The sequence below is a fragment of the Pseudopipra pipra genome, chromosome 21, assembly GCF_036250125.1.
Source record: "Pseudopipra pipra isolate bDixPip1 chromosome 21, bDixPip1.hap1, whole genome shotgun sequence".
Taxonomy (NCBI): domain Eukaryota; kingdom Metazoa; phylum Chordata; class Aves; order Passeriformes; family Pipridae; genus Pseudopipra; species Pseudopipra pipra.
In genome coordinates this window covers 4,331,185-4,345,593 of record NC_087569.1, presented here as the reverse complement: position 1 = coordinate 4,345,593, position 14,409 = coordinate 4,331,185, and the positions used below count along the sequence as shown (strand labels likewise).

Genomic DNA, 14,409 nt, shown 5'->3' with positions numbered 1-14,409 from the left:
GATGAGGCGGAGGAGGCGGCGGCCCGGCCCGGCCGCTCCCGTCTCCCTGCCCGTGGCGTAGCGGTCCCCGCCCGGAGGAGGCCGCGGCGGCGGCGCCCGCCCAGCCCGGCCCGGCCCGGCCCGGCCCAGCCCAGCCCAGCCATGGCCCAGCCGGGCCCCAGCGCCCCGGCCGACGGTACCGCGGGGGGCGGCGAGGCCTGCGCAGCACCGGGCTCGCCTGGGGAGCCGCGCCGGCCGCGGGGCGGGGGAGGCGGCCTGGCCGGCCGGGAGCGGGGAGGAGTCCGGGGAGCTCGGCCGCGGGTGGTTTTTGGGGCTGTAAATGTGTAGCGCGGCGCTGCCGGGGAAGGGGAGCCCGGCCGCGGTGTGCGGGGGGAAAGAGGCCTCCCCGCCCTGGCGGGGAGATGTATCCAGGGACAATCCGCCCGGTGGGACTCGGTCATTGGTTCGGCCGCGGCAGGTGGTGGTGGGGTGTGCCCCGAACCCACCGCGGGAGGGTTCGGACGGTGCTCGGTGTGGACGGTTCGTCCCTGTGCTGGAAAAGACAAAGAAAAATGACACGTCTCCTCTCGAGGTGGTATCTCTACCTGTGCAGAAGGGAGCTAAGCTTTCCCTGATTGTTGTCGTGGGAGGGTTATTTCTGGCTGGTTTGGGAGGAATTACAGGCGTTTTTTACAGTGGAGTAGGTTATGGAACTGTGTGCATATTAAAAAAAAATAAAATACTGTAGGTATTGCTTAGCTTGGAAGGTGGGATGGAAGGGACAGTGTTTAGTGTGTGGGATGTATGGGAAGGGCTGGGGAAGCAAGAAATCTGAGTTGAGGCTGGGCATAATGTAGATACAGGAGAACTGGAGGGATGTGCAGAATCCTGAAGGATTGGTGCTTCCCCAGCCTGGGACTAGGCCAGAGCTCTCCTCTTCTAGAGAACAGTTGAGTTTCCCTGGGAAAGCACTCTGCTACAAAAGGGCAATGATGTATTCTTAATTATGCATGTCTAGGGAATTATGTGGGCGCTTTTTTTTTTTTTTTTTTTGGTTGAGTTACACGAGAAAGTGCTTATCCTCAGGGATTTCAGGATTTCAGGCTGCCTTTTAAAAGTTTTAATGGTGAAGGTGCTTAGATTGTGGGTTTTCCCCTGCATTAAGGTCAGTGATTGCTTGCTGGCCTGCTGAGGGGAAGGTGGATTTCCTTGCTGTCATGCTTGTAAGGTCAGCGTTGTATGGGTTGTTCTCGTGTACTTTCTGGTGAATAACCATTGTTTATTGTTCTTTAGCCTGTTCTTCTGAGAGCTGCAGAACAACTTCCAACAAAATTTCTTCCTGGCTCTTGCAGGCTGTCTGACCACAGATGTGCAGTGTACAAATGTTTGCTGCCTCTTGGCCAGGGAAGGTAGTTGTGTCTTAGTAGTACATTAGAAGATGCAGGTTGGGTAGATTTTTGTTGTTGTCGTTTAAAAAGAAGGCGAAAAAGGTGCTAGTAAATGTAGTGATTTGATAGGTTGGTGAAGTCTGTCTTGTAGGAGGTATGGTTTGATGTCTTTCTCCTGCTGTGGGGAGATGAGGATGCTGTAAATAAGACATGTGGCAGGAGGAACTGGCTGCAAGTTGGATGAGTTCTGAAAGTGGTTGCTGTGTTTCTACACTAAGGAATTACAGCTCCTAAAATGGCTCCTCTCCCCATCCTCCTTTGGCTGTAATAGGACCAGTTTGGGGTTGGTTTTTTCAATCCACTTTGATTACTATCCTGTTGTTCTCATCTATGCTGGTTTTATTTGTAAGTAACTTGCCAAAAGTGTGCCTTGAAACTCTGTTCTGTTTTAATGTGGAGAGAATTGAAGAAATGAATTATTTAATATTTTTAGTTGTCTGCACTGCATTTATTGCTTAAAGGAGTAGTGTAACCTCTGATTTAAGATTACATGTGACAAAATAGAACTGGATTAATATGTTCCCCCAAGGAAAAAGAATGGCTTTTTGTAATTACTTATATTGATTATAAATACCTTATGCATTCTTTACTTGTGCAAGACATATCAGCTAGGATTTGTTTTGTGGAAAGCAAATATAAAAGAACTAAAATTTCTACTGTAGTAGAAATAATATATATGGAACAACATGAGAGGACTATAATATAGAATGTGTCTTCTATTTCAGAGCCTCTACTGGATGGAAAATGGGCCCAAGAATAGGGGAAGGAATAGTGCAAAGAAACAGGAAAAGAATGGATGTCATGTGCTGCCCTGGGTTTGTACTTTGGATTAGTGTAGACCTTAATAACCCTCTAATCCCTTGTGTGGGGTAACAGTTTCTATATGATAAGAGTCACAGAGAGGCCAAGTGCAGAGTCCTTGGTGCTGGTGGAGCTTTGTGAACTGTGAGCTCACAATGTTGACCTGTGTTGCAAGTGGGGACATGCTGCTTACTGAGCCTGCTCAAGGGGCTTTTTGGGGACATTTAATTTATATGTGTTGTCTGGATTGCTTGACCAGAACAGTAATGTCTTATTTTTCAAAATATTTTTGTTTGGAATATCATACTCAAAATTCAAACCTCTCAGCCTCCCAGGGTTGAGTTTGGATCTGGGTGCTTGCCATCTCTGAAAATAAGGTTACCAAACAACATGTTTTGGCATAGCTTTTCCCTCTCAGAGTGCTCAGGCTTTAGTATAATTCCCTTACTCATATTTGGAAAATGCTTCAATGAAGGAACTGCAGTACCAAAAAACACTAAATCTTCAATACCAAAGTTAATTAGAATGATATGTCAATTATTCAACTCTTGCTGCGATAAACTGAAACCATTAGTACAGTCAGGCTGATAATTAGCATATCCATTGATATTATTCAGTGATAAACTGTTAATGACACAGTCTATCAGATATTTTAATAAGAATTTGCAGAAAGAATCAATCCAATATTGGAGTAACACCTTCTTCCCCCTGTGCTTAGGCCAGTAAAAGTGGTGTCTCTGTTTGTGGTGGGAGGATGTGGCAGCTCTCAGCCCAGAGAGCTGCTGGGCTGTAGGTAGAGGATTGGAGGGCGTTGTCATATTGATTTTGGTGCCACCAGCAGCACCATGATCCTCACTGTGTCCCTGTGTCAATAATCCAGGATCCCCAAAAGAACTGGGAGTTTCTGTGGCTGTGCTCATCACACCCCAGGGGCTGAGCGTGAGGGACCAGGCTTGTCAGAAAATTAAGTAGCAAAACCTTAGATGGTTTTATGTTTCCAGTTACTTCCCTTGCAAGTGTATCACTTTAAAATGAAGTGGAGGTATCTAAAAATGCTGTTACTCATCTCCAGGCGAGGTGTGGTTTGGAGGGGACTGGCTGTGAGTGCTGATGTCCAGCTCTGCATTGTTGATGTAACTGTCGGATGTCAAACCCTTCTCTCTTGGGGAGTGTCTTCCAAATTGCTGCTACTTTCCAAAAATTTCTTCCTTCACATTAATTTTTCTTGGTTTATTATTATTTGCTTGTTCTTTTATTAATAGTTGCTGATATTACACAGCAAATATATTTTGAATTTAAACCCACCAACCTTCACGCTTTTTGTTTTTAGGCTGTGTGTTTTTCCACATCAGTTCAGTGGACAAGTCTGGAATTTGATTTCAAAAGCAAAACACACACCTTGAACATACGTGTTCCGACCTTTTAGAATTTCTAAGGGAGTTTTGATCCACTCAGCAGGTCAGTTTGCTCCAGCGTGGAAATATGAACATTAAGGTCTTTTCCTGTTTAAGTCAAGTCCCAAATTTCTGTCTTAATTTTGAAAAATGACACGATCCTGATCTTTATAATCACCTGTTGATTTGCCTGAAGGCACAATATACTTTATTAAATATACTGTAACCTGTGGACTGACTCTCTATTGTGTTTTGAAGGCTGGAAGATTCTTTGCCCATTTTTATTTCTTCTTGGCGGCTTCACCGTCGTCACAGAGATGATGGACTTACTAAGTGTTTTCTTCCCTCCCTGGCCTGGTGCCTCGGGATGCTGAGCTGCTTTCCCATAGCCCTTGATGGGTGGAACTAGTTTGTATGTGCTCCCTTGCAAGTGATTGAAGAAGGAATTTTGTTTAAAAACTTTTAAGAAGCTAAAGCAAACAGCGTCTGTCAGCGTGGGAGTGGATCAAATCCCATTGGCTTCATCATGGCTGATGGTCAAATAGGAGACTTGCTGGGCTTTCACTGCAGGCACTTTATTAAAACTGCTTCTCAGATGTGAAGTTTTCTATACTAAATTTAGGTATTTTAACTACATACTTTTCTTAAAAAAAATATATCAAGTGTGTAGCTTAAAAAAAAGGATGAGGTTATGGCTTTACTCTGACTGAAGTCTCCCAAGATAAGAACTGGTAACTTTGATAAGCAGCACTTCCTAACCAATCTGCTATGAAAGCCATTGTGTGTGTGGATTTCAGAGGAACATCTTTCACACCAAACTCTGATGCTTCTGAATCATTCATAGGTTTTACTTTCAGAATTGGGTTTAGTGTCTGGTTTAGTGGTGGCTGAGTTAGTGGTACCACCCTCTGCAAGTTATTCTATAAATAGGGGAAACATTGTCTCCTTTTAGTCATGGCATAGTCAGTTAAGCATGATGATGAATTATCTCTGGAGAAATTTAAGTCATTTGATATTTTTATATAAACTGACATAGGAAGAACAAGTGAACAGGGTGCCCTTGGTTAATATTTCTGTATCTTTCAGAAGGAAGAGCATTGCTTGAAAAAACTTCTGGGTTGTCCTGTTGCTCTATTGCAGTGCCTGTAGTACCTTAAGAATGCAGAACTGCAGCATGACTGGGGATATAATGAGGAATTGTGTTTATTTATGTATTTTTTCCCATTCATGTCCAGTTCTGTCAGCCACAACTCCCCTTGGCATTCAGCTGACTTGTGGTGGTGCTTCTCCCCTTCCTGTCCCTATCCTGTGCTTGTCTCCTCAGGCCTGACTCCTCCAAACACAATGAAGAGGAAAAATAAGGCTTTTCAGCCACCCTTTGTGGCTCCTTCCATCTCCCCTGGCAATTTGTGCTTCCACCCAGCAGAGCAGCAGAGCCGTGGCCTTGCCTGACCTTTGCTTTCCGGTTTTTCCTCTCTCTCCGGTCAAACACCAGTCATTTGACCTTGTCTTGGGCAACCCCTGCTCTTCAGCAAGTCCTGTGCTCTCCTCAAACCTCCTTCCCAGCCACCACCTCAGCTTCTCCAAATCTTGCTGTCCCTCTCACTGCCTTCTGCAGCCTCTGTGGGTGTTCCTGTCCCTTGTCCTTGGTTTGGCTGCTCTGCTCTGCAGGATCACACCCCCGTTCTCCATGTCCTCCATCCCTCCATTCTTCCTCTTCGAGAGAAAATCTCATGACTGTACAAACTTCCTCTGTGAAAAATGTCTTTTCTAAACAGCCTGGCTCCCTGGCTGTGTTGAGTCTTAGCTTATTCGTTGTTTTTAAAATATATTTTTCTTGATTTAAGATCTCTCCAGGTTTTGCAACTAAGAAAGGAAGATCTTGTGCTTTACTCTTGGTATAGAGCAACTATTTACCTGCTTTTCAACCCTGCCTTAGACATGTTCAGGTTCTGAGTGTTTTCACAGAACAGATTATAGAATTTTGAGGCAGTCAACTTCAGTTACCTGTTTATCGTGAGGTTGGCTGAAATCTAATTCTTTAATACATTGGTATCTTCATTTATAAACCAAGTGCCTCACAGATGGCAAAAATTAATTGCTGGAAGTTAACTTATGCCCCTTGGAAAGGTAGAAAATATAAGTGTTCCATCTTTTGGCTATTGGGGGGCATCTGAAAGTTGCTGTAAGTAGAGAGCAGGGCAGGAAACACAGAGTGCTGAGATCTGCTTGTTTGGTTCTGGGTGCAGTTAAGAGCCCTGTCTTGTCTTGTGTGTCTGGCAGTGCTAAGAACTGAAAAATAACTGAGATCTTGGAGAGAAAAAAAAAAAAGGCAGCCTGATTTTTAGTTACTTAACAAGCAAAAAGCACCTCACCTTTCTGTGGTGAGTCACACCGCAAAGAAATTTAAATTCAGGTGGGATTTCTTTTTTTAATTAATATTTATCTTCTTGTTTATATTTTGTTGTTTCTGAAAATGTCTTTCAGTAAAGCTAGGGAGCAAAAATGCAGTAACAGACAGAAGTTACACATGGCAAAAGGAATCAGAATCAATAACTGGAAGACAATGGAAGCATTAACTGTGTGTGCTCCAGAGGGAATGGCCTGAGGTGGGAGGGAAGGATTACCTGGAGATTAAACCAGACTGGATTTGTTGATTATAGCAGTGTTCCCACGCCTTTCAGACAGTGACCTGCATAGATTGTGTGGCTTGTGCTGCATCTTTTGTCAATACATGTTTTTAGCTCTCACATAATTGCAACAAGATTTGCAATGCTGCTTAAATGGCAACAAAAGGGAGGAATATGGAAAACAAGAGACCAAACAGCCCTTTCACTGTTTTCCTCAGAGTGTTTCCTTGTATAACTGTTCACCCCCCCACTTGTGCCTTGAGAGGGTAACTTTTTGTATTTTCAGCACTGAAATCCTCCCCAACAGAAATGATTTATTTTAATCTGTGCTCCATCAGTGCAAAATGAGGAGGCAGCACCATGGTTGGTTGCTTTAAAAAAAAAAAACAAAACAAAGCAGTAACTTGAAACAGTAACTTAGATACAACCACAGAGTATAAAACAGTCCTTACATCTGTATGTTGAGTGTCATTGGCTTAATCTACACAGGAAGAAACACAGAGGAGTGCTAGAAGTTATTGCTCAGGCAATAATTATTTTAACCATCCACAATAAATTTCCATGTCTGGTATCCTTTAAGGAAATTGTCTTTCCTGAGGCCTACTGGAGTTCATATTAGACTCCCATTGACTTCAGACACAAGAATTGGAACATTCATCTTACATTAACAGCAGCCTGTGCCAAAACCCCTCTGATATATTTTATCTGTGGTGTTACTTGGTTTATTTTGGTGAAGTACGAAGCATAAATTTGGCTCTGTGAGTTCAAATCATCTGACAACCTGGCATCTTTATGTCATAATTTAAATTTTCTGTTAAAGACTGGTTTCAAGTGAGGTTTTCTTAATTGCCAGCTCGCTCTGTCTGTTTATATCTTCATCCCTGTACTGTGTGTGGAGCTGTGTGTGGAATTAATGGCAAAGCAATTAGCCAAACTCGGAATTCTGAGCCTGAGTGATGCTCCTAGCTGTGAAAATATCAGAGCTGTCTGTCTGGTCTTCACAGCTTCTGTCTGAGTTTTAGATGAAACTGGAGATAAAGATGCTAAATCTCTAAGTGATGTATTAACTCCTGGTGTTCCAGAGGGTACTGAGGATTTCATTGAGCTGATGAGCCATTGGGAAGGGCTGTAGTGGCACTTTACAGGCTCTAAGCAAACTGCAGTTTTGTTCAAGCATATTTGCTTTCAAGGGAGAGTAAATGTGAGCCCAGCCTTTTTCTGGAATACAAATGTTTTCTGATGTATTTTTCTCTACAGCCCTAGGTTTTGTACCCATCTGTACTGGAGACACCCTTTCAGCTGCACTTGTTCAAAACCCAAGTTTGTACAAACACTGGGGGGAAATCTGAGCTTGGGAATTTGCTTTCTGATACCCATTAAGTTTGTCAGCTTCCCCTGGAGAGTCTGAATGGAAATCAGGATTTGAGGAAGGTCATTTATCACTTACCAGTGTCAGTCATCAAGTCTTAAAAAGTAAGTTCTGCCGTGTGACTACACCAATCCCAGTTGCCACAAGGCAGAGTGGGGGGCAGAAGGAAGGCCAGAGTGTTTCTTTTGGCAGGCAGCACTTAGGTTAAAGTGATTATCAGGCTGTACCCATGGGCTGTGGTTTCAGGTTGCAGCTAAGCCAGTCTAGAAGGTTGCTGCTGCTGAAAGGAGGGTTCCTGCTCTCTTCTTCCTCCTCCCACAGGATGTTCCCATCCTTTCCTTTGGGCCAGCTCTGCACAGTGGACCCATCACTGAGCCAGTTCAGCTCAGACACCCAGCTGAGAACTACTCACTGCTGAATTAATTAGTTTAATTCATTTAGTGAAAGGCCTGAGAAGTGTTAGAGCTGGTATAAAGGAAGGGTGGAGACCACACAGTAGTAATATGAGTGTCAAAGGGTGCAGTTCTGGCTCTTTTTCACAGTTTAATCTGTATGCTCACATGAGCCCTTGGTATATGCTCAGCTAAGTCAGGAGTGTGGTCTGGTTTGGACCTGGTTTGACTCACTCCCCCCCTCCCCCCAAATTTCAGCTCTGATCCTGTCCCTGCACAACCTCAAAGGTCTGTGGCACGATGGGAATAAAGGCACAGGAGGTGGGAGTGCTGAGTTACCCTTTCACATGACCACCAGTACATACATTGATTTAAAATGATCATCACTGCAGGCTCAGGCAAGTCTTCCTGTTCTGTAGTGCTTGTACCCCTGGCATATTTTAAAATGTTTTGAGAATTTCATGCTGGAGGAGGATTTTCTTCCTTTTTAACAGTTCAGGAATTCATTTAGGTGACAAGTGGTAGCAAAAAATATGAATATATAGAATCATGGCACTGTTTTTTTGTCAAGAAATAGATTATGGAGGCTTGGGGGAGTACTAGTCTGTTGTTCTCAGGGAACCTATTAAATTGCTGTAGAAACCTTACTCTAAAGGATAGGAGCTGTATCCTGTTCCTTATCAAATAAAGATGTTAATCATCTTTTATTATTTCTCATACTATATTTATCATCACAGTGTTTCCATAAATACCTCTGGCAACAATATTTTCCAGGCCCTTTATTAAGATTTATATCATTTAAGTGACTAAGGCACCATGTTTTCATGCCTGCAAGCTGCTCTTCTGACAACTGACATTTTCAATTTACTATTCCTTGAAAGTGAGTTTTTACCTGTTCCCTTTCCCTCTTTATTCTCTGTCTACCAATTTGGGTGGCCAAATTATATAGGAAGGGAGAGGGAACCACAGTGGGAAAGAAATCTGGTGTTACCTTCCTTTTGTGGATATTGTTCAAATGCATAACTTGGGGATGAATTCTGAAGCTTTTCTGGTCCTTGTAAAATTACCCTGGTGCTCTCTGGTAGCTGTGCACGTGGAAGTGATTTTCCATGCTAATATTGATTATTTCAGCTTTTGAAAATGTCCACAAAGATGCTGATTTGCTTTAAATGACAGTCCCCTCATACCTGTAACAATGGTAGATTAACAGAAGCCATTACCTGTGTAAATTCCACAAACACTGACATGTTTCTGGTTTTCTCTGCATCATTTTCTTGTTACCTTCCTTTCAATTTTTAAGTGTCATCATTAATTTGTTCTTCCTGCTCAGCAATTGGGAACCAGAGTATTTGGGATGGTCTCAAAGCTACACCTCAGTTCTTGTCCCTATGACAAACAGCACAAGATCTCAGACTGGTGGTATCTGGGGGAATTTTTGAATTAATGTAATGGTTTTCTTTTATATATTAACTTACTTCATTAAAGAGAACACTGCAGTAGCGTTGTTTTGTGTTGGTTTTTTTTTTACCTGAGATTTGAGTCCTACTTTATTCCCATTTTCTTCCCAGAAGAGGACAGCCTTTAATAAATCTGTAGGCGAAGTGATAAACATATTATAAGGAGTCACAGGGATTTTTTCTCCCTCCCACTGCAAATGAGTCAGCAATTAAATTATCTTGAAAGAAAATCACTCCTTAATCTGTTGTCTGGGGTTAGCAAGTGTTTACATTTTAAAAACAGTTATATTAGTGGTGTTCAGAGTGATAAATTGTGTAAGGGGTCTCCTTATAGTGAAGTACATATCAGAACCTCTCCCTAAATATCTGTCAATCTGAAATATTCTTATTTTATCAGAACAGCAGGTTTCTGATGGTTTATTAAGACAATATCCTCAACTTAAATTTTCTCTTTCTGGCAAGAAACACTGAAAACCTCCCTGTCAAGTGTAATTGCCACGTGAAATAGTCTAATCCTGTTCTGGATTTTCTGGTTATATCATAGAAATGCTGAGAGGTGGTAGTGTGGACAAACTTGGCAGAACTATCCCTGTGTGATACGAGGACTCATTCATATTTTCAGTGTTGTTGTGGTCAGGGAGATTTAAGTGACTTGACATTTCGGGGGACTTGCTTTAAAATGCTGTGGCAGGGGAAGGGGTGGCTGTGCTGGGGTTCTGCTTCCAGGCTGGAGGAGCCTCTGTGTCTCCTTCAGACCCCTTGTGCTGGTGCTCAGCTCTCCAGGTGATGAGGTGGGCCAGGCTGATGGAGGGCCAGGCGTGGTGGATGTGTGTGACATGTGGGGACATGTTTGGCAGCTGAATTGTTTAAGCTCAGGTGTCTGAAATGCTCAAAAAGCTTTGCCCCAGGGGATCAAGTCAGGCTGTGACTGCAGGGGGTAGAGATCTACCTGAGCTGGCCTTGAGCTGGCAGTGGTGTGATCCAGCACAAGCTGTGAAGCATCTTGGAGAATCTTCCCAGTTTTTGGGTAATTCTCCCTCCCTGACTTCTGTGCTGCCATCATATTATTTGCTCAAGCACTGACTGGGCTCAGTAAATGCTCTCAGCCTGGAGAGTAAATAACCCCTTCCACAAACCCAAGCTTTTTCCTGCAATCCTTTTCTTTAAAAAAATTGATCCTCCTGTAAAGAGCAGTTATAATAAAGAAAAATTGTGAAAGTGGAACAAGATACAAACACTGAGGGAGCAGGGAAAACGCTGGTGATTGTGACGAGATTGGTAACTCTGTTCTCTCCATTTTGTGTCACTGTAGATGAATTCAAAGTTCACCAGACTGTAGCTTGCTGCTGGCTTTTGAAATGCTCTGATATGCATTCAGGCTTAGCAACACTGCATTTCTGAGGAGATTCACTGCTGGTAGCAGCAGGATGCAGCCAAAATGCTTTCCATAGGATTCCATCTATGGTGATGTCCGGTTGACTTTTCCAACACTGTGATTCATCCACTGCTGCCCTATTTAAATTATTCAGAGAGTTGATGAAGCACATAGCATGGTTGAATTTCTTGGAAAAAATGCTAACCAATGGTGTTTTCCTGGAATTTTAACAGGGATTGTTAAAACATCAAAACATCAACAGCAGAAATTAGAGTAAACAGAGAGTAAAAACCCTTCATGGATCAAGTTGAGATTTCTGTGGAGAAAACTGTGTGCACAGAACTGAGAGGCCTGATGGCAATGCTGGTTAAAAGGAAAGAACCAGCTACTTTCCTGGTAGGGAATGAAGGAATAGCCAGGCCATAATGATGGAGGTAGAGGACTGCCCTTGGGAAGAGATGATGCTTTTGGCAAATGAAAGATGAATTGCTGGAAAAAAATTCCACCTCACTTTTGTCAACGTGGACATACATGATTCAGTGCATTCCTGTGATACTTGATGTGACTTGAGCACTGTTCCATTGCAGTGCAATGTAAATAATGTTTAACTGAGCATAAATTTCAAACTGGACTTAAGTTCCCTGAGGTCAGAATGACTAAGTGTGTGGAAGAGGAGCATTGCTTGTCCCATGGTCTGGGCTTATCCAAACTGGGAGTCAGGTGTGTGATTCCCCTTTACTGAGTGCAGGGAATGGAGATTTGGACCCCAGAGCAGCAACTGCCTGGTTTTGTGTCCAAGAAAGAAGATAAGGGAGGCAATAACAAAGCAAGGAAGTAGTTAACATGTGAGAGCTGTGAAAAGGGAGAAAAAGTGGGAAGGGGAAGTGGAAAAAAACAAGGAAGGAGAAACAATGTGTTGGCTTTTTTCCCCCCCCCCCATGTGATTGTGGATGAAGATGTTTGCTGTATAAACACACTTTGGGGGAGATACTTATTACTATGAATGGCTGTTTATTTACTGTGCAGGCTTAATTAGGCCTTTTAAAGGACCCTTTTTTTCTCTTCCCTTTGTTCTTGTCCTCATCTTGTGGCTGCCCCATCCCTGGAAGTGTTCAAGGCCGGGTTGGATGGGGCTTGGAGCAACCTGGGATAGTGAAAAGTGTTGGATTTGGAATAAGATGGTCCTTAAAATCCCTTCCAGCCCAAACCATTCTGTGATTCTTGGCTGTATTATAGAACAGAATCTTTCCATTTGTTCAAACACCTCAGTTTCTTTAGATTTTAATTATTTTTGTGTGGTGGCTCTTTTTTTTTATTAATGGAGAATGTCATGCAGTGCTTAACATAAAAAAGGAAAATAAAGAGTAGGAATAGGCATTACTGAGACTACAAGTTATAGTGGAAAGGTGTGTTTGTCATTCAACTTCAATGAAAAATAATGTTACTTTCAAACTTTAATAGTATATTGCAAGCTTCCACTTGATGCCAATGGAGTATTTATAATGTGGTTGGGTGTTTGTAACATCCCAGTTGAATATTTTTAATCCTGCAGTCGTTGATTTACTGCAATAAATAAAAAGATCCTGTAGCAGGTATGATGCAGCAAGGCTCAGTTCTGCTTTGTGCTCTCTGCAACACCGAGTGTGTATGGCATTAAATCAGTACTGGGTTGTTTGCCTGGGAGTGTTCAGTCAATACAGAACAAACTGGGGATGTCAAATAACCTTCAGCTGCACAATAAACCAGAAATGGTTGGGTGAATGCAGCAGTGTCTCTGAAAACCCCAAATGGGGAACTGAGTCCCTTCTGCAGAAGGACTCACTGGTGGTGACGTTGGGCAACGGCCCTGCTGGGGCACAGCTGGGGGGACAGTCACCAGGTTTTCCCCTTTTTATAGCTGAGTTCCCATCATTGCAGGCAGTGAAATACTCTGAAAAAGGAGGTGTGACAGTCTCAGTGCAGAGGGGTTTGTTGCCACTCTGAAAATGAAAGTGGCAAGTGGGGGGTGGGGGGAGATGAAATGAGGAGTGTGTGGTGACCACTGAGCTCGAGCCATTTGTCCTGGTGAGTAAAATGCTTGATGCTTCCAAATGAAAGTCTGAGAAAAGCAAGTAATTCTTTTCTTCCCTTTTTTTTTTCTTTCCCCTTCAGTTTGCTCTGCTGCTGCTCAATACCTGTGTGTCAGGGCAGCTGTTTTTCCTTGCAAAAAGAGCAACCCACGTTTCCAAAGTCAGGAATTGCTTCTGTTCAACGAGCTTATTCAAAGAACCATAATCTGTTCCTTTGCTTCTGAGTGCCTGGTGCAAACAGCTGTATGGGAGTCGTTGTAAGAGTGGGGAGGGTTGGCAGCTTGCTTGTTCTTTCATAATCAAACCTTCTTTGAATAAAATAAAGAAAAGCTTTTTGCAGTCTAAATACAAGTCCTGGTGGCAGACTTAGATGAAAAATTTATATGGTAACATAATTGTGGCTCCAGTGTGATGTCACAACACAGGAAAATTAGTACCCTTAGGAAATAAGCAGCCATATATTTTTATTTTTCCTTACTTTTGTCCTGAGCAGTATGATAGGAAAAGAAAGGTAGAAAATGACAGAAAATTTATTGTACATGTAGATTTTTTCCTGATCTGTTTTCCTATTGCAGCTGTGTAAGGCTGAACTCTTGATGTCATGTTTGACACTTTTAAATATCAAGCAGAAAGCTTTGTGGCATTAATTTTATAAATAGACCTAGTACTCAAAAATAGTCTCATTGATAATCAGCTTTGTCTGTCTTAGCTCTGGAATGGTCCCTCCATGTTTGTGTACCAGAAACTCTGTCATACATAGAATTTAATCCTTTTTGGAGCTGATCTGTGGAGCAGCATATAAATAACCAGTCAATAAGAAATGTGTGTTTGTTCCTGTGTTTTCCTAGAATTGGAATTTCACTGTGTAGTAGGTTAAGAGAAAGTTGTGTATTCTTCACTAGAGTTTCTCTGTGTGTGTTCCAGTAGTTTCATGGTTCTCCTGTAGTTTGATGACTCTGCTCTGAGATGAATTTTGCTGCCTTTTGTTTTGGGTTGAGACACATGATAATACACAGTGTGCTTTGCTGTGATGTCAGGGGGATGGGGATTCCTGCATCTGATCTGTTGTGTCTCTGCAAAATCTGTGTTCTTAGCTAGAAACAAAGCTAGTAATTTAATTAGGGCATATAATTCTATCATCAGCATTCTATTTGTCCTAATAATCCGGGGGGAAAGTGCTATTTACAGCTAATAAATTGTTGGCCCAAGGGGTTTCTGGTTTATGTTTTAGTTTGGCGTATCAATTTCAATTTAATTTTTTTCTCAGTGCTATTTCAGGAGTTAAGAAATTGGGTCTTCGGGGTGTTTGTTTGTTTCTTGATGACTTAGGGCCCTAAATAGGAATTTAGGTCTCCCCCAGTGCTGCTCTTGGGAAATACAGCGTGTTCCCTGCCTGCTCTGATCCCGGGTGTGACACAGGATCCTGTTTCAGTCGGGCACAGCTCCCCCAGAACTGCCCATCTCTGGGCTCTGTTTACTCTACACCTCATTGGTG

General features: G+C 42.7%; 1 protein-coding gene across 3 annotated transcripts in view; it reads left to right on the top strand.

The window, feature by feature from the left end:
* RABEP1 (rabaptin, RAB GTPase binding effector protein 1) overlaps nucleotides 1-14,409 on the top strand; it is a 47,942-nt gene that overhangs the window by 897 nt on the left and 32,636 nt on the right. Inside the window, exon 1 of one of the 3 annotated variants that reach the window (XM_064677763.1) lies at nucleotides 7-175. The exons of 1 other annotated variant lie outside the window; for it this stretch is intronic. In XM_064677763.1, coding sequence (XP_064533833.1) covers nucleotides 142-175 — 34 coding nt within the window. In that variant the 5' untranslated portion in view covers nucleotides 7-141. Of the gene's footprint in view, nucleotides 1-6; nucleotides 176-2,208; nucleotides 2,243-14,409 lie in introns of those variants that run through there. One more of the 3 variants, XM_064677764.1, reaches the window with a different exon arrangement.